This window comes from Wyeomyia smithii, chromosome 1, assembly GCF_029784165.1.
Source record: "Wyeomyia smithii strain HCP4-BCI-WySm-NY-G18 chromosome 1, ASM2978416v1, whole genome shotgun sequence".
In the NCBI taxonomy this organism is placed as follows: domain Eukaryota; kingdom Metazoa; phylum Arthropoda; class Insecta; order Diptera; family Culicidae; genus Wyeomyia; species Wyeomyia smithii.
In genome coordinates, this window is record NC_073694.1 from 69,534,413 (window position 1) to 69,555,033 (window position 20,621).

The window sequence follows — 20,621 nt, forward strand, 5'->3', positions numbered from 1 at the left end:
ATACTAATACGTCGTCCTATATTTGTGTGGGTATTTGCTGTCAGATGATTGTTGCGACGAGTGGTGTGCTAACTTTAATATAACACTTGCTCTGCTTGAAGCATGGGTACAGACCGATAGCAGAAGTACGAGTTGCTAAATACGTTCAATCTGCTTCATATCGGTTTTCTGTACAGTTGCCATTGTTAGTTGTATCATTAGTTAGTTAGTGAGTTAGTAGTAGTATTATTATTTAGTTAGTTATTTATTAAAATTATGAATTCGAACGTCCCAAGCAGATGAAGATTAGTGTTTTTTTAAATAGGATTTTATGTGATGAATTGATTATTTACTAATATAAATTTAGAATTTATATTGTGTGTTCTGCCATAAACGGAAACATCAACACTATTACATACATTTTATACTTTATTATATTAATAGTTGTAGTTGCTTTTAAACAAAAAATGAATTGAAATAAAACTCAAACCTAATCTTACGTTTATCTTTTACTGGCTATAATTGAGAACTGCAACGATTTTTTCGGAACTTATTCGACATATTTTGTAATGTTTACACATTAGTAAGCATATGTACAGGGGTCAAAATAAGAAGGATAGGCAAGTGCCGGTAGGCATGACAAACCTGCTAATTGGATGGATTTGAACATTTGTAAAGTGAATGTTTCATCAAGATCAGGAATCGGTAAAGGGCCCATCGAGGAATGGCTATTTCTCATCTGGAAATCCCCAGAGAAACCTGTCTCAGGGGACATTTACGTTTCTGCGTAAAAATATAGCGTGTGGCACCTATATCTCCAGGATTTTTCATCTGGAATCTTTCAAAAGGCATATTTTTAAATTTAGGCGTCATTGGCCACTTCCGGAACAAACTGGATGTCCCGAAGTAAGTCCTAGTGCGAGAATTTACATTTCTGCAACAAAATATAGCATGCGACACCTCTATCTTCAGGATTATCAGGCATCTTCCAAAACACATATTTTTGAATATTGGTTGTTTTGGTCACTTTCGAAACAATCCTTGATTCTTGAACAGTATTGTGAAATTATTCTTATCATCAGGTTCTCTCAATGATGCAAGCATTATTCCCGAATGGTGAAGGTTTTTTTCAGGATGACAACGCTCCAGTTCACACGGCTGGCCTCATAAAATTTTTGTGTGTTGAATCTTCCCTCAATGCTTTCGGATAATCGACCAACCAGCATATGCGTCACAACCGTATATTTTCCCCACTGCCTGCCCTGCTTCATTTCTAAAATAGCCATTTCTCGATGAGCTTTTTATCGATTCCTGATCTTGATGAAACATTCACTTTAGAAATGTTTTTTTCATCTATGCCAATAAGCATTTTTATCAGGTCATCAATTATAAAATCCATCCAAAAATTATCAGATTTACTACCTACCGGCACTTGCCTATCCTACTTATTTTGACCCTTGTACATAGGCTTACTAATGTGTAAACATTACAAAATATGTCGAATAAGTTCCGAAAAAATCATGCAATTCTCAGTTATAGTCAGTAAAGATAAATGTAAGATTAGGTTTGAGTTTTATTTCAATTAATTTTTTGTTTGCCATTTTCACTTAATTTTCACTTATCTGCGAAAGCAACTACAAACTATTAATATTCATGGCAGAACACACAATATAAATTCTAAATCAATATTGGTTAACATTTAATTCATCTCAAAACACCCTATTTGAAAAAAAAGTAGGAGGGTGGTATTCAAGACACGACCGCATGACGTTGACTACCGTATTCTTATAAAAAAAAAAATATTCCATTGAAGCAAATAGTAGAGGGAATTGCAACGCTTCTTTTACAAAACTTCTGTAATAAAATTTCGAGGCACCAAAAGGTACCAGTTGCCGATTATTCTCGTTTACTGGTTAGTCCGTCCAGAATTCCAGCCATTTTAGTATTCTGCAGTAGCCATTTATTACTAACAGCCACCAGCATAACAGGTGAAACCGGCACGAGATGACCGGTACTATTTTGTTTTTCCTCCTTTTAGCTGCTAACACCGAGCGTCCGTATGTATCCGGTACGGTTTAGTAGTGAAACTGATGGGGTGAAATGTTCGAACGTTACGTTTTATACCAAGGCTTCGTCAGATAATTAGAAAGAAGGCGGGGCTACATAGATGATGGAATGGTAGAGACAAATGTTTCTTGAAAGCTGCGCCGGCCGCTGTCGTAATATTAACACCAACACGAACATGCATTTTTGCAAGGTTTATTCCGCTAGCAGCAGCATTTGGTAAAACAGAAAATTCAATTAGCCGCTTCTGTACCAAAATTTCGAGGCAACAAAAGGTGCCAGTTGCCGATTATAGTTTCCTGGTTAGTCCGTCCAGAATTCCAGCCATTTAAGTGTTTTGCAGTAGCCATTTACTACTAAAGCCACCAGCATAACGGGTGAAACCGGCACGAGATGACCGGTACTATTTTTTATTTCCTCCTTTCAGCTGCTATCACCTAGCGTCCGCATGTCACTGGTGCGGTTTTGGAATCAGAATTATGGGGCGCCGGCCGCTGTCGTAATATTAACACCAACAAAAAAATGCATATTTGCAAGGTTTTTTCCGCTAGCAGCAGCATAAACATCGGAAACAGAAAGTGACAACAACAATAACAACAAAGTCAGATCGATTGTATCCGTTAGTGTCGACTGTGCTTGGGAAGAGAGGTAGTGATTGGCTGCGCGGTATGATTTAGACAATCGATATTAATTACCAATTTTTCAATAGTGTATCTCAAACAAAAGTTTTTTTTTGTTACATAAATTTAACCGTAAGAGAATTTCTGATCGATTGATGCCAAAACCTCGAAAACCTGATTATAGATGACTGCAAAATAAGCGCTCAAAACCTGAACACTTTTCTCTGGTTTTCCCTGGTTGAATTACTAGATTTTCAAATTCAGGGGCCTAACTTCGATATAGACGTTAGTCAACGTCAAAAAAAAACACTAATCCTTATCTGCTTGGGACGTTTGAATTCATAATTTCAATAAATAACTAACTAATAATACTACTACTAACTAACTAACTAATAATAATACTACTAACAATGGCAACTGTACAGAAAACCGATATGAAGCAGATTGATCGTATTTAGCATTTAGCAACTCGAACTTCTGCTATCGGTCTGTCCCCAGGCTTCAAGCAGAGCAAGTTTTTTATTAAGATGTGCACACCACTCGTCGCAACAATCAGCTGACAGCAAATTCCTGAAAAAATATAAAACGACATATTAGTACCCGGTGAAAGCCATATATTCACGCAAACCTACCGCTGAATAGCAGTATTGCCTTGCTTTGCTGGCACCAGCGATTCAACATCATTCGGCGATGGTGGACGTCGGAATTCTAATAATTTGTTCAATCGTAAGCATACCAATCTGGGTGCAATAGTTACTTTCTGAGCACTTCTGCAAATCAATACTTCCGATCGGAGGCTTGTATTTTTGATCATCAATATAGGTATAATAGCGGAGGAGATGATCATGCAGTCGATACCAGCGCCGATGCCGTGCTCCGATCCCGGATTCATGGTGTCCAATTTGTTCGCTGCTTAAGTGGATCAGCATCACCAAACAAACACTACGCGAACACGACAAAAACGCCGTATGAGTATATTCCTCCGGAGAGGCACGAACGGCCAAGTTTTTTTTCACTTGCACTGGAACTATTTCTAACAAACGAAACACAGATTCAATAAAAACAAGTTCCTAGCGCACGATCCAAACAAAACTTCTTTTTTTTACCTTCCCGTTCCCGTTGGTCGAAATTTGACATCGCCAACCAGCGTTGCCGGTGCTATTAATGTTTTGACTGGCTGTCGTGTGTGCCAAAAAGAGAAGCACACATTTTTATTCGATAAGTCTCTATATGTGACTTTGTGTAGGTGTGAAGAGGCACGTTTGCCTTCGCCATGTCAATGACAGCAGTCGCCAACCGTAGGGAACGGTTGGCGGCAAAAATAGAAATAATTCTATTTTTTACAACAACAACAAGCGACGGTTGACCGCTGTGCTCTGATTGGTCGAAAAGGAACGGAACGGTAGCGGTCAACCGCTACAACGGTTAGTCTGATACAGGCTTTATAGGCTACATGCGGACCTGTCCCCGTTGAGTTCCGGACACACCCAGACTATTGAGCCTAAATTCATCATACGGCACCTGTAACGACTTGGAACTAAAAGTAGTTCATTGGTGACCATATCTACTGTTAACTTTGCCATAGGCCACCTAAAAAGTAAAAAAAGTCATGAAAAAAGAACTGTTTCGTTTTGGCATGTTTCGATTTTGGTAGCAGAAAAAAAATCTGGCATGTTGCCAAAATCGAACAGGGTCTGTATTTTGATTTTTTATTTGCAGCACTCTGTTTTAAAAGAAAAAATATTCTCTTTAATATTGAAGAATACTTTTAATCCTAACACAGTCAATTTTCTTCAATTCGCGAAAAGCAGCTAGCTGGCATCTCTATCTTAATTGCTTCGTTTCATTGCAGCTAACATCGCAACGGATCCGCGATTTGCGGGCCCCATTGACAGATACTATGTTATGCGTATGAAAAGCACATCCCTGTCACGAACGTCATCCCCATACATTTTGCTTGAAGCCGTTTTTCTCTGGCTCTCTGGCTCGATTATCCGTCAGAAGGCTGTCAGCGCTTGCGAAACAGACGAATAAGCTCCGTCCATGCGAGATCATCTGTTGCTGCAAGTGGTGTGTAGGAATGCAAAAAGCGAAGAACGATTGTTTTGTTTTAAACGTTCTATGGATTTTGTGCAGGACACAAATGGTCATGTTCAAACATGTTTCAACACGTTCTGGATAGCCCTAAATTCAATATAGTTAGAAGCACGAAAAAAATCTGTTCAGTAACACATGCGGCACAATGAACGGAGCTTATGATCATATTTTCAACACTAGCGTCATCATCATCGGCGGCAGCTTCAGGGAACAGTTGCCATGACATCGGTCTGATGAAAAGTGGCGGTCATATGCTATCTCGTTTACACATACGCTGAGATGTTAGTCCTCGAAACATGGCGGGATGCCAGCTAGCTGGCGAAGTACAGATCTTAGTTGAGCACGGTTTATTAGAAAGTAAACTTTTTTCTATATTTAATTTAATTATCTTTAAAAATAAACCAGGCTAGAGTAATAAACAACATTAGCCTCAGCAGGTTATGGAAGGTAATGTTTTCTAGCAGATGCTGATGTAATTTTTTTTTTAATAGAAAAATACAAATATAAATATGGGAATCCTAATATCAAGATAAAATGAATAGGATTTATCTCTATATCGCAACCAGGCTTCGAAATGGTCACGGTAGAACCACTTTTCACTGCGATAATCGTCTTCTTCTTCCTCTGACGCTACCAAGGCTCGCTGTCGGAATACATTCTTAAACAAACATGTCAAATGAGTATCGCCATTACGACGTTATTTTCCCAAACGTATTTTGACATTTTTTTCTAGAAATGAGAATTACGCCCGTTGAGTGCGTGTATTCTGGAAATTATTTATTTCATTGATCTTGTAATAATATTTCTCAACATAAATGAACGAAGTAGCCAGAAATAGGCCGAAATAATATCGCTTAACGATTGACAGTGTGCATCTATTTGATACGCGAGTGTCGTACAGAATTTTGTTGTCTCCGGCGGTACAGCGTAGTGTGCGGAATGCACCTTGTGATATTTGCTTCTACACGAAACAAAAAGAAGAAGAGTCTTCTAGGTCGCAACACGATACCTACGTGTTAGCCCAACACGCCCCACACAATGAGGCAATCACTTGGTTTGGCTGCACACTAATGAATATCGAGTTCTACTGCCCTGATATACGACGAGAGACCAGCGCTGTATTCATATATGGCTCGGTGCAATACTGTTACCTGTGCCAGCATGTTTTCCTTTAGGACATCAGTTTTAATAACACTTTAACAGCAGAGCTGTCTTATAGAGGAGGTTGATACGAACTTTCCGAAAAAGCTTCACCTTCAAGACATCAAAATAGTCTAGACTCATGGAAACAAACATTAGTTGACCTATTGGGACGGGGAGATTCTGTCAAATTTTTGTTGCCGCTGATATAGAAGATATCACAGCAGGCAGTTGGTGTCTACTCATAAGTCTGTGCCATGTGATTGATACATTGTTCGTGGAAATTCGATCCTAAAACTTTTATTCAATTTTCACTGTTTAGCAAAAAAATGATAATGATAACTGAATTATTTCAATCAAATAATCAATCCACCACACCACATATTGATTTCACATCCAACACAACGACATGTTGATTTCCGTTATCCATCATGTGGTTACATCAGTAATACCGTTTGAAATATTTTATTCCGACGTTACATCTTGGTTTTAGTTTCCACAGAGTGTATCTCGATATAGTGCGGTAAGAAGAGTGTGTGAACAAAGAAAAAATAGTGCGGTAAGACGTAGTCCTACGTCTGAAAATTGCTGAATACTGCAATCTTTTGTTTGTACATTGGCTACGACAAAATAGTTTCTCGTGGAAAATCTTCCACGAAGCTTTTACAAGTGTTAACATGTTCACATCACTCGATATTGGGCTAGTCTTTTCCAATTGCCCCCAACATCCGCCAATCGGGGGTCCTCAACCATCCACACATCCAACGAGTACGGAGTCCTCCACGGAGTAATCGACCTTTGTGTGTTCTCTTCGCTAGTCGCTCCTCCGTGGCCAGCCAACTGTGGCCTGTCGTATTTTATAAGTTTGATGATATCCGCATGTTAATATGCTTCATATATTTTGTGGTTCATGCGCCTGCGCCACACTCCGTTCTTCATTTTTCCGCCAAGTATTGATCGCAGGATCCTATGCTCGAAAACTCCAAGCGCTCGCCGGAGGCCCAATTCATCAATCAACACTCATGACCGTCGAGTACCACCGGGGAAACAGCGTCCTACAGAGCGCAAATTTCGTGCGGACATGCATACTGCGGGATCTAAGCTGGCTACTTAAACCGTAGAAGTTCCTGTTGGGGGCTACTATTCGTCTTTTACTTTCTGGCTAACATCGTTGTCACGTGTCACAAGAGTTCCAAGATAAAAAAAAATTGTCGACTACTTCATAGATACCCCCATCTATCACAATCTCAGTAGCAAGATTCGACGCACTTCCACTGGCCACCAGTGTCTCATCGGTTATCAGGTTCCCTTACCTGTCCTTTCACATGGTAGGGTGCGGCGAAGTTCATCATCCTCAGACCATTCTCATTACTGGTAGCATGGAGACTGTGTCTACCAATAATAGGACGGGAAAACTACTCCCGTCCAACGTGTGCGTTTAGGGACCTCCACGGGAAGGATCATTCCGTCCTTCAACAGAACGGTGCACCGGTCCACACGGCGATTATCGTTCAAGCGTGCTGTCGGGAGAATTTTACTGATTTTCTCAAGAAGATTTTGCGGCCTCCCACCCCTATGGACTTCTATGTATAGTCGTACATGCTGGTCAGGCAGAGCGAACACGAAAAGAAAGGCTTATTCCAAGAACTGGGGCGAGTTTCCAATGAACCACGTGCGTGCCGCGTACGATTTTTTTCACGCATAAATAAGCTGTTTGCTTAATATGTCGTAAAGGCTTTCAATATACACTGCTTCAATAAAAATAGATTCAGGAACGAATATCTTGTGTTTTCATTTTTTAACATATTTTTAAAGTGTATTCGAAGTTTCCTGCGATAAATTCTACCGCTCGGAGCTTACCCGTCGTGGAGTAAAATCGGTAGAACTCGAATTCTTAGATCTCACTTAAGAAAGGCTTGGCAATTCCTAGAACATTTGCGAATTCCGATAATATTCCAATCAAAGAAAATTTTCATTGTTCCTAACGTTTGCATTAAAAGATTGTACTAAAATTGCCGATTTTTCATGGGTTTACCTTCACACGCAGCAGAAAAACTTTAACAGCTCTATTAGTCGAACCCTGATCGTGATGTAGAGAACAGTAAAGCTACTGCGTTCAGAAGTGTGCGCGTTCAAAAAACGGTATCGCGTCGAGAACGGACATCGTGCGGCACTTTGTGCACACCAGATACGCCCGTTCCGGCAGCTAAACATATTGGCGCTATTGGAAGACCGAGGGAAAAGTTGCTACTTCGCTACATGCACTTGGCCGGAAATTCGGTCCGGTCTGGTCTACCAAACAGTGAAAAAGTACCTGGCGAACTTAAACATATATGTCAGAAAGCGGCAGCCCCGTCCACCGATTACGGAGCTGCAGGCAATGATTTAGCGGTAGCGGTTGAATTAGATGGTCAAGTCGATCTTACCGGCGAATCGTGACGTGGTGATAGATAACGAGACCTATCTCACCCTGGATGGGAACGACTAGCAGGGCACTTCATATTTTACTTCCCTCACGGAGCAAGTGAGCTCCGAGATGAAGTTTATTTCACACTCCAAGTTCCAAGTATGCTGCTGTGGCAGACAATCAGTGAGAAGGTTAAAGCCGCTCTTATAGCTCCGGACTGACTCCGAAGTGCCTGCCGGATGTTTTGTCGTTCATTAAGAAATACCATAACGTGCCCAGCTACCTCCCATCGAAAATTTCTAAGCAAACCTGAAGCGTAAGGTCAACTTCAACAATTTTGACGCGAAAACTGAGGAATCGATAAATGAAAGAACTCGAAAACATACCTTAACGCATGTTTTCGTCCGCCATGACGAAAGTCCCGGTTAACTACTGGAAGGCCGCTCGCTCGAATTTTACGCAAGTTAGCTAATATAATTTCTTCCATAGGAAACTTATTAAACTCAGTTATCCGTGTAAGTTTTTTTTATCACCACCCGAAAAAAGTCCTTTTTTCAATGCAAACGATAGTTTAGCCCTAATAACGACGCTCTGCCTGTTGAAAATTTGTGATATGTTTGAGCAGTTGAATAGTAATAAAAACCGAGACAATAATAATTATTTGCTTATTCTGAACGACTTCGAAAAAATAGCTTATGCTGACTTTGTTCAGTTAGAGTCATTGATAAAAAAACAAGCATTTAAGCAACTAGTATAAATACTCTGCTGATTCTACACAGACAGTCCGTAATAAATAGGGGCAAAAAGGCATTAGAAAAGCTCATATCATTGTTTCAGAGCTCAATAATATACCCCCGGATCCTCCTCTTATTGGCCCTGACGACTCTACTGGTATTTGTCTGGTTTATGCTTGCAAAAGTGAAGGAAATAAATATTATTGCTTTTGTTGTCACACATCAATTGACAATTGCATATGAGAATTCGCGTAGGTGCGAAAAGCCTTAAAAATCTCATTTACTTGTGTCATCCCCAATTCATACTAGCTTTTTGTATTGATTGTGAACATTGATTTCACTGGTCGACAAAAGCGACCAAAATTTTACCGCAAAGCTCAAGAGAGAGAGCTTTTAAACCATTCGTGTGAACTTTGATGCCCCTAGTTTTGTTAGAAGTGCGTCAGTCATAGTTTCTTTCTGGACACGATCTACTTACTTACTTCAGTAGCCTAGAGCCGTGGTGGCTCGTGCCGTATCAAGAATTTTACTCCATTCTACTCGGTCCTCTACTCGGTCTTGGGTCGCCAATTTCCTAGACGTCTCGATACTCGCAGATCCGCTTCAACCTGGTCAAGCCATCCAGCACGTTGTGCCCCTCTATTCCTGGTGCCGGTGAGATCCTTGAAGAGAATCGATTTTACCGCGCTGTCATCCGGCATCCTCATGACATGTCCGGCCCATCGTAGTCTCCCGACCTTCGTCAGGTGTGCAATGGGAATCTCTCCAAGTAGTGTCTGTAGCTCCGCTTTCGGTTTGTACTCCACCAAATATTGTCCGCAACACTTTCCGTTCAAATACGGCCAGTGCGCGTATGTCTTCTGTGAGCTGCGTCACGGTTTCGAGTCCATAGAGAACTACCGGTCTAATTAGGGTTTTGTACATCGTCAGTTTCGTGCGGCGGCGTATGCTCCTGGATCGAAGCGTCCTGCGAAGGGCAAAGTAGGTTCGATTTCCAGCTTGAATACGTCGTTGGACCTCCTTAGTTGTGTTATTGTCAGCGGTTACCAGAGATCCCAAGTATACGAACTCCTCTACCACTTCGAGTTCGTCGCCGTCCATGACCACCGTCCGTGGGAGGCGAATGTTAGTTTCTTTCGAGCCTCTTCCTATCATATACTTGGTTTTCGACGCATTTATTTCTAGTCCAACTCTTCTAACTCCCGCTTTTATTCTGGCGTAAATTGCCTCCGCCGTCGCTGAGTTTCTTGTAATAATGTCCAGGTCGTCTACGAAGCCTATGAGTTGACTACTTTTGCTGAAAATCGTGCCTCTCGTTTTGATGCCCGCCCGTCGGATTACACCCTCAAAGGCAATATTGAACAGTGTGCAGGATAATCCATCTCCTTGTCTCAACCCTCTGCGCGCTTCGAAGGGGTTCGAGAGTGTCCCCGACACGCACACGTAACACATCACTCGGTCTAAGGTAGCTTTGATAAGTCGTGTAAGTTTATCCGGAAAACCGTAGTCGTGCATTTTTTGCCATAGCTGGTCTCGATCGACTGCAGCGTATGATAAGTCCACGAAAACATGATGTGTGGGCACGTTTTACTCCCGGCATTTCTGAAGGATCTGCCGGAGAGTGAAAATTTGATCCGTAGCAGCGCGTGCTTGTGTGAAGCCCGCTTGATACTGCCCTACGAGTTCTTTCGCTAAAGGAGATAGACGGCGGAGTAGGATCTGGGAGAGAACTTTGTAGGCAGCGTTGATCAGCGTAATGCCGCGGTAGTTGCTGCATTGTAGCCGATCGCCTTTTTTATAGACGGGGCATACAACTCCTTTCATCCATTCCTCCGGTAGTCTCTCTTCCTCCCAAATCCTATAGATTACCCAGTGGAGTGCCGTTGCTAGAGCCTCTTTTCCGTGTTTATAGAGCTCTGCCGGGAGCCTGCCCTTGCCGGCGGCTCTGTTGTTCTTAAGTGACCCAATTTCCCGTTCGATCTCCAGGATATCAGGAACTGGGACACTAGTGTCGTATGTAGGCAACCCAAGGATAACTTCCCTTCCGCCTCCTTCCGTTGCTCAGCTATTGAGGTGCTCATCGAAGAACTGCTGCCACCTATCAACCAGCTCGCGCTCGCTTGTGATCGGGTTTCCCTCCACGTCCCTACACATATATGGACTCGGTGTGTAGCCTTTACGGGATTGGTTCACTTTTTCAAAAAACTTGCGTGTATCGTTAGCCCGACACAGTTGCTCCAGCTCTTCACGATCTCTGTCCTCCTGCTGGCGCTTCTTCCTCCGCAGAATCGTGGTCAACTAATTTCGTGCTCGTCGGTATTTGGCCGCGTTCTCTCTTGTGGCGATGCTTAGATAATTTTTCCGAGCTCTTTTCTTCCTCTCCATCGCTTGCTGGCATTCCCCGTCAAACCAGTCATTTTGTCGGCTCGACGATACCACACCTAGTGCCGCGGATGCGGCCTCTCCAATGACCGAGCGTATTTCCCCCCATCCATCGTCGAGAGTCGAAGCACTTAGCTCTTCCGTGGAAGGTAGTGCTTCCTCAAGTTCCTCCTGGACACGATCTGCTGTACTTTATTATTGAATCACTGCAAACGAGGCACGTGCCTGAAGTTTGGAAGGAATCACTTGTGGTTCCAATCCCCAAGATTACTTATACAGATAAAGCCAAAGAGTTCCGTCCCATTAACATATTGCACACATGTGAGAAAGTTTTAGAACTAGTTGTAAAAGGCCAGCTGATGGATTATTTAAATAGTAATGATTTGCTAATCCCAGAGCAATCAGGTTATCGAGAGAGGCACTCTTGTAAGGCTGCATTGAATCTGGAGTTAGCAAAATTGAAAGAAAATATCAAGGCTAAAGAAACTATTATTGCTGTATTTTTTGATCTAAAACGCGCTTTTGAAACAATTTCTTGTCTCTTATTGTTAAAAACATTGGAGCGCTTTGGTATCGTAGGGACAGCATATAAATGGTTTGAAAGCTATTTGTGTGCTAGAACTCAAAAAACTCGTTGTAATGATTTGAATCGGATTCCATTGCAAATACACTTGGTGTACCGCAAGGAAGTGTTTTAGGGCCCATTTTGTTCATAATTTATATTAATGACATGAATCGAATTTTGCGGTTTTTGCGATATAAATTTATTTGCCGATGACACTGTTCTGTTCATTGCAGCGAACAATCCAAACACTGTTGTTGTACTTTTGAATCAAGATTTACATTATCTGGCGAACTGGTAAAAATTTAAAAACAGCTTAAATTAAATATTAGTAAAACACAGTACTTGATTATTTCTTCTGCCAACTCCAGACCAGACGTAAATATTGTGAATGATGTTGAGACGATCGAATGAATTAAAGTATCTTGGAGTTATTATTGATGACAAATTAACTTTTAAGTCTCACATAGCTAATGTCATCAGGAAAATGGCGAAAAAATACGGTATGTTGTCCCGTTGGAAAAATGAATAGACTGTTAGTAGTAAAACTAGTCTTTAGAAGTCACCATATATAGATTTTTGTTCATCCATACTATTTCTCGCAAACAATACACAAATGTTGAGAATGCAGCGCTTACAAAGTAAAGTCATGCGATTAATATTAAGATGTAATAGAAACACTTCCTCGAGTTTTATGCTGGACGTATTGCAATGGCTTTTTGTGAAGAGAAGAGTATTATTTTTGACAATGTTGTTTCTATATACAATTTTAAATAATATGCTGCCTCGCTATTTGTGAGATCGAATTGATAGAGGGTGTGATTTTCTTAGGTACAACACTTGAAACGCGGATGATGCTAGAACACCACATTTTTCAATTGGAAGATCACAGAATTCTCTGTTGTACAAAGAATAAACTTTTTCCATTTTCGATGCCAAGACAAGTAAAACGTTTAGCAATAATGGCGGAGTTCAAAAGGCTTTGTATTTCACACATAAAGTCTGTCTTGTAGACAGATTATCAAGATTTTTTTTGTAAATTGATGACGAAGATTGTTAAATTTCAATATTTTTTCTTAATTTATTGGGTAAATTAAGTTATTATGTTCATTGATGATGATGGATTTTTGTTTGAATAGCTATATAATATTAATTATTAGAGTCGGCCACCACATGTTTGAGCCACGCGCGCGTAGACTGACATAGACAATCTGGATATTGAGTACATCAGGTTTGAATCCCTGAAATTGAAACAAAAGCATATCGGGTTGATAAGTTGCTTTTTGGTTAGTAATAGTATATCTGCTGATACCTTTATTTTCTATATTTATCTGTTTTTACGATTTAAAAAAACGGGTTGGGAGAAAAAACTGAGGAGGCTTGTGTTTGCCTGTGGACCGAGAGCTCGTTAACGGGAATTCTGATGTCATAGGATCTCTCTCGTAGTGCAGAATCGTAATCCAGAACCAATTCTGATTAGTTAACGCTCCTAAATGTTAGGTTCAATTCCTAACCAAGTCCAGCCTTAGATTAATGTTAGTGGAAAATCGTTTTTTTATTCATTTTCAAATTATTGGTGTTCTTTTGAAGGGTTACTATGTCTGTATAATCAGTAATATAATAATCAGTCCGTTATTTGTTTGTCAGCTGGTTACATTCAATGACTCTATATAATATCTTACCTAGATAAATCGACCAGCTCAAACTGATGTAGGGCTATGAAATGGGACCATCATCATCATTTACGTTGGTTTACGGGAAAACTCGTTTATCTTTTCTAGGGGCACTAAAATTCACAGGAATGGTATAAAAGCTATAATCATTTCTTTTTATTAGTTTGAGCTCTACGACAAAGTCGCAGTTTTTGCTACGATATAACACTGATTATGTGAGGTTTGTGTATTTTTTTCCAAATCAACACTAAAACAAACAAATTTATCGCAAACATAAATTGGGATTAAATAAAATTGTCCTTTTTTCTACAAATTACGACTTTTCAAAATTTCTACATTAAAAAACGGCAACCCTTGTTTCTGCGATAATATCAAAAAAACTATCGATGTTATCAAATCAATGAATTAGCTTGGATGTCTGTTATCTGTGGTTATGGAATGCTGGTATTGAAGGATGCCATTAAAATAGGTATCATTTACTATTTTATCAATTTAGTGCAAATCGAATGGAAAAATGGAACTCATATTTTTGATCCAGAGATATTTTGGTAGCAAAACTAAACTTAACAAATCAGATTAAGCGTATGAGCGTTGAACGCTGGCGCATAGTAATTCTACAAATCGAAAGAAGGTTTATTCAAACAGTAAATTGGTTCATTTGTTAGCGTTCATCTGGTTTGCATGTGACCTACATTGAAAAAAAAAAACAACTACACTTCGGTCTACATCTACATGCTCGGTTTACATTTCTGACGTAAATGGTTTAAATTTGATGAATTTGCAATTGATGCTAGGCAGGTATAATTATAATGAATTCACGCAGTGACGGAAACCAAACAAATCGCCAGTCATTTTGTTACGGTACCAACATCGAGCAGCTTGTTACCGGCAAAGGCACAATATTTTTAAAAGTCATGATAAACATACCTTCCTATTTTTGGACAACCGCTGGTAACATGTGGCAGCCGTTGCGGTAGTTGTTAAAAACGTAGACGCCTTCATTCCTCCGGTATTCATATTTTCATCGACTGAAATGCCCGCTGATCCTGCAGAAACAATCATTTCCGCCTGGAACAGATTGTTGAAATCCTCCATTGCACTTGATCGTCGTTGCGTTAGTTGTTCTAAAAGTTACATACACATGTTGGTTTTAATTTCACTCTTGTATCCGCTAAATCCTTAATTATGGAAACCAACATTTACTGATTACTGTTCAAATCAATTGGTGCTCAATAATAATTAAAATGTGAACACTTTCACCACAGAGAACAGACATTCATGTTCATATAAAGAAATTTGAAAATCATGTGTAAAGATTCTAATCCAAATACATTAATACACTAACGACATCTGTCTTGTGGTGCCCCAGTAGCACTGCATAAATATCGCTGTATCGATATTTTATCGATATCTGCGCTTGGTTTTTAAGTGACACGAGCGCCACATAGCGGGAGCATTACCACTTACTGTTAAATGACGGTTGCAAGTTTTTACACATCTTTTGAAAATAAGATGAACGTCTGTTCTCTGTGCTTCCATAGCCACCCTGGTCAGCACTTCTGCTGGTAGTGGCAAAATATTACGAGATGCGATTGAGGGAAGCGGGGCTACTTTCTACAAATGAACGTTCAATTCCGACCGCTCGCAAAACACTGGCCATACCTTCAGAGCTACGATGTTCATGTTTACCACGACCCTACGTACCTCCCTGCAATTGTTTTGATTTTACGAAAGCGTGCAGTTGACTACTTGTAACTGCCGGACCGAGCCGCCCTTTGAAAGCCACTCAATAAAGGAATTCTTCACGCTAGTCATCGTTTATCATAATATGCTGGATCGAGTCAGGCTTAAGTCGTCTCGACTAAAGCGATATTACCTAAGCACGTCATCCTCAATACAGGCACCTAATTGTTTGTGCAAAATCTTACCCATGTTGAAGCGCATTTAGCAATCAACGACGTACTTTCGGAAACTCCAGCAGTCGCTTACATCCGCATCCCATTTCGGAAGTGTGGATATGCAAGCTTTGCACTGCAGAGTGCAGACTTCGATCCTCCTAACTGTAACTGTGTACACGTTTCATCGGGAAGATCAATAGCGTTCAATTATCAGTAGACATTATGGAATATCTGATAAGAAATTTTTATCACAAGTGTCAGGGGTTGCTACTAACTGTAGCATTGTTGCTGGCATTTGAATCAGTGGCTAATTACCAAAAACCGTTAGTTCGCAGAACAAATAAACATGACGATGTTTGATGAACGAATAAACATGACGATGTTTGTCAACGGACCACAATTAGTTTACATGTATTTACAAACATGCATTTGCAGAACACTGATTTTTTTCAGGAAAAGGAATAAATGCTTCCAATTAGAAGAAATACTATGTCTTGAGCAATGTGATGCTTTAAAGGTAAAGCTTGTTCAAAAAAAAAAACAATTTTCTTTCTCAATCTCAATTTCAATGATTACAATGATGTCTTGAAGAAAAACGTTTTCATGACAATTGTAACTGTAAATTTTATTAACATTTTTTTTTACTACTGTTTGCATTGCTGTTATAGAATTATTTAATTATTTCAACTGTGAGTTGCAAGAGTTAAAGTTGTGTTTCCTATAAATTTAAAAAGCAAAGCGTCCTTCGTAAGATATGGGGTCGTTTACACGGTACTGACTACGTAGAAAACTTTTAATTTTATTCAAACAAATTATTATCACAGTTAAGGTGAGTACAAAAGCACTGGAAACACGTGAGTTCTGCACTTTGCAATGTAAATAAAATCACCGACTAAAATGACAAAGAAAAGCCACATGAAAGGGAAAATAGAACACATTAATTGACAACTCAATCAAACCTGTGCGGGTCAAGTTAACATTTGCAAATTCGCGCGCGTGTCGCAAATGAAGCACAACGTTATAGTCACCTATTTTTGATTGAGGCAAATTTGCTGTCTTCAATTGGTTTGTTGAGTGTACTTGTTCGAAATTTGCGTTTTATCATTGCTTTTTTTCAGAGGAATAGTTTAGCCGATTTCCAAAGCATTATTGAATCATGAAAATAACTTAATTTTGACACAAATGCAAATTGTGGCGAGCGGTGAAATTCTCTTTTACGCTAGTCTATTTTTTCTTAATGAATACCATCAATGATCTTCACAATGAATAGACTCTCGAAATTGGCGGAGAGGAAGTGCCTACTAGCAGAGCTGAAGTAAAATCCAATGTAGATTTCGCTGCACTATGCGCATTTCTCTTCATGAGGCAGACACTACGGTAGAATGTTGTTAAGAGTTTACCAATGAAAATATTTATCCATAAAGTCGTACTGTATACAGCTACCATTTAACTTCAATCTTTCGCTTAGTAAATTTAGAGATTCAATTATACAAGTTAAAATTAGATACAAACTAGTATTTCCCGTTTAACATACTTCGCCGCTATTTATCACAGAGCACTGTTTACATATTCGGTTAAGTTAACCTTTGCGGACAAACCAGCTTTCACTTATTTTTAGGGGCACTTTATCACACGTTTACGCATTATAAGGTCTTCCACGAGACGATTCAGACCGCGACCGGTTCGGGTTGTTTCCCGTTGCTCTACGGGCTACGGGCTAAGCAATTGTGGTTAAGCGATCCGATATATGTGCAGCCCGGAGAGAAACTGTTTGCCGACTAGGATTCGGGCGCAGCTGTTGGCCGGCCTTGACGGAAAGTTCTGCTTTCGCGAGCGGGAGAAAGACGCGTATCGGGCGAGAGAATTGGAGATATTTACTAGAAATGCATTTCGCGAATTGATACAAACATAGCTATAGGTACATGTCAACTTATTTTCGGTTATAGTTTGCGTAGTTCTATCGAATTTGTTTTTGTCATCTAATCTTTTAAATACGATTATGATTACATTGTATACACAAAATCTTACAGTTTTTGTATGCTAGCCTCATCACCATGAGATTTAAAGAGCTAAAAAATGTTATGTAATACACGAAAATGATATGGAATCGATTATAACCGTGGCCCATGAATTAAATATGTCGAATAATATCACGTTGGTTTTGATGCTCAAATATATAAAAAAAAAACAGCAGGATAAGCGATAACAAGATAATTGCTGATAACTACAATGATAAAAGTACGACTAAAGATGGTCAGTTAACACGGGTATGATTTATGTGTCAGTAGTGCGACTTGCGTGGCATATCGAAAAAGTGATGATTTTCTAAAACTCACAGTGATTGGCCAAAGGGGACCAAACCTATCAGTCGTGGCACCAACAATTTCGCTGTTTTGTCTATTTGTAATCAAGTATTTGACCATACTCCTTAAATACTCAGTTAAAATTTGAGAATTGAAAATTGCGAATATACTCCTACCAAAATGTGAAAAACTGTTATTTTGTAACACTAACTATCATACGTACTTACTTCATTTTTACGGCGACGGACCGATTATCGATCCAATGCCGGATCCAAAATACGTCGCCATGTCACTCGGTCTTGGGCTGCTATCCTTCAATCTCCCTTAACACCTATTTCGCGGGCATCCTTTTTGACAGCACACATGCAAAGAGTACGGGGCCTACCTCGAAGTTGAAGGACTCTATCGGGATTTCTAACTATTATACTATTGAAAAATGTAGAGCCTTGTTGAGGTCTACATTCAAATTATAATGAAAATTGGGGTAGTCCTAAAATTAGCGAAATAAAACAACGCGCGCGATTCGCGATCAGACGAGTAACTCGCCGCTCGCTTCGTCTTTTCACAGAATATAGTTTATTTATTTGGTTAAATCGCTCTACATATTCTTCGGAAAAGCTCTAAATAAACCTATTTAAGATAAATTTTCAGACAAAAAACCTGTATCTTTCAAATTGATCGATAGAGAGCAAACTGAAATATATACTTCGCTCTTTACTCGCGTCTAATTTCTACAGAACTAAATAAAAATATTCTGTCTAGATTCCTTCTCGCAGTTGTCAATTGCAACAGAGAAATCGATGTAGAGGCTTTCGTAGAGTTTGTCACGGAAACTCACAAACTAGATCGTGCTTCATAGGCGTAGCCAGAAGGGGGCAGGGGGGCCGCTAGTTGTTGACATTGGTGCAGAATTTTGTTTCCAATAACTCTAATAACGTTTGTGCTAGAGAAATGGACAAAAATTGCCAATTTTTCATGTGTTTACCTTTACATGCACTGACGAAACTACGCATGCAGCATCAATCATATTAACCCATGTTGAAGTATGCAATTTTACATTACTTGTCTACTACATCTGATATACAACTTTATACAAGAGCGGGGGCCTAGTGTGGTTGGTAAAGTTTCCGCCAACCACGCTCGACGCCTGGGTTAAAATCCCACCGCCGACATAGGTGTCGATGATTGTGAGGTGGCGTGATCCACTCAAAAACAACTAAACTGGTCTAGATTCAATCCTAGCCGACACCGGGAGATTTGCTGAGGCGAAAAATCTCTGGGATCACGCCTTCCATCGCATGAGGAAGTAAAGCCGTTGGCGCCGGTCCGTTAATAAACGGGTCGTGAGTTAGGGTCCTGGGTGTGGAGTCGCCTCCCTGGACGTCGGTGATTGGCCACAACAGTGGCGGAACTAGACCGACGGAAAATAAGCGAGAATTAAAAAAAAAATACAACTTTATACTCTTGTGCGTAAGCTTGAATGAAAGCATCGAACTGTTTTATATGATTATATCCTTTTGTATACTGTTGTAGGTTTCTAGCTTGAATTTTCTTGTAGTAAACATAGCTATCGCCAATGTACCATGTAGAGTAGGAATTAGGTGGTAAGAATAATCACTGTAATTTCATTTTCAAGTCAAGCTGACAGTTAGTCAGCAGATCAATGGAAGTAAATTGAAATGGTTAACTTCAACAGGTTATTGGCCCAGTACAACTCAGCGGAACTATTTGGCTGAGATGGCAACGCCAAAAAAGGAAGCTATAGGCGGACAATCATCGTCCGGCAAGAAGAAGAAGAAGATTGTGGTTTGCAATCTTGGAGCTGCGGGTAGCAGCGGAAATGGCCAAGCTGCAGCTAGCAGCGGAAATGGTCAAACTGCGGGTGGTAGCGGAAGCAGAAGAGCTGCGAGTAGCGGCGGAAGTGGCCAAGCTGTGGCTAGCAGCGGAAATGGTCAAGCTGCGGGTAGCAGTAGAAGCGTTAAACTGCGGGTAGCAGTGGAAGTAACCATACTGTGGGTAGCAGCGGTAACGGTCGTGTTGCGGGTGGCAGCGGCAATGCTGGTGCTGGTGCTGTGGGTAGCAGCGGATGCAGTCTAACTACAGGCGGAGCATTTGATGCTGCAGGACAGGATCTGGATGATATCCTCGTCCCAAATGCTGCCACTCTAATGCTAATTCAACGACGTAGCGTCACTGTGGGAATGTTCAGCGGCGAGGAAAAGTAGTTTACTGTATGGGAATGGCGTTTGATGCACCATTTGACCAGACTCAAATTGGATCATACTCTTCAACGCACGCCGCTAGAAGAGCCATATGGAGTACCCGATCCAGAAGCCACAACAGAGGAAGAAGAACAGTGAATGCGTCGCTACAGGAAACACTGTGAGGAAGATGATGCAGCTATTGATGAAATCTGCTGCACCCTCACTAATGAACCATTGCAAAAAATCATGCATTGTACTTATGCAAAACAGTGCATGGATGCATTGGTACAAGCATACCAACGCAATGGTACGCTTGTTGCAATGTGCGTGAGACGTCAATTGTATGGTCTAGAGAATAGGCAATTTGGCAACTTGAACGAGCTCGTTGAAACACATTCCAAACTTGTGCGAGAACTGCAGCGTGCGGATCCACAATCGTCGCATCGTGAGTACATACAAACGCTCTTGGGAGCACTACCGGAATGATACAACAACGTAGTTGCACAAATATTATTACTACCAGAAGAGGTCCTACAGAGGAAACCCTTAGAAGATCTA

General features: G+C 40.4%; 2 protein-coding genes across 13 annotated transcripts in view; both read right to left on the reverse strand.

Annotated features, from left to right (window-relative positions):
- Positions 1 to 18,589, reverse strand: part of LOC129724666 (progestin and adipoQ receptor family member 3) — a 44,296-nt gene extending 25,707 nt beyond the window's left edge. The window contains exons 1-3 of one of the 12 annotated variants that reach the window (XM_055679802.1): positions 18,087 to 18,589; positions 17,893 to 18,031; positions 14,586 to 14,782 (exon numbers count right to left, since the gene is read on the reverse strand). In XM_055679802.1, coding sequence (XP_055535777.1) covers positions 14,586 to 14,753 — 168 coding nt within the window. In that variant the 5' untranslated portion in view covers positions 14,754 to 14,782; positions 17,893 to 18,031; positions 18,087 to 18,589. The other 11 variants (XM_055679811.1, XM_055679755.1, XM_055679747.1 and 8 more) reach the window with 11 other exon arrangements.
- On the reverse strand, positions 2,557 to 3,875 carry LOC129724732 (anillin-like). The gene is made up of 2 exons (XM_055679867.1): positions 3,296 to 3,875; positions 2,557 to 3,233 (listed from the first exon to the last, which is right to left on the reverse strand). The coding sequence occupies exons 1-2, from the start codon at positions 3,553 to 3,555 to the stop codon at positions 3,125 to 3,127; spliced, it is 369 nt and encodes a 122-aa protein (XP_055535842.1). The 5' UTR covers positions 3,556 to 3,875; the 3' UTR covers positions 2,557 to 3,124.
- Positions 18,590 to 20,621: the final 2,032 nt, after the last annotated feature.

Excerpts from the sequence above, each read along its gene's own strand:
- LOC129724732 (XM_055679867.1), bottom strand. The coding sequence starts at position 3,555 with ATGAATCCGGGATCGGAGCACGGCATCGGCGCTGGTATCGACTGCATG. Across the intron at positions 3,234-3,295 it reads GGCAATACTGCTATTCAGCG|GAATTTGCTGTCAGCTGATT; the intron begins GTAGGTTTGCGT and ends ATATTTTTTCAG.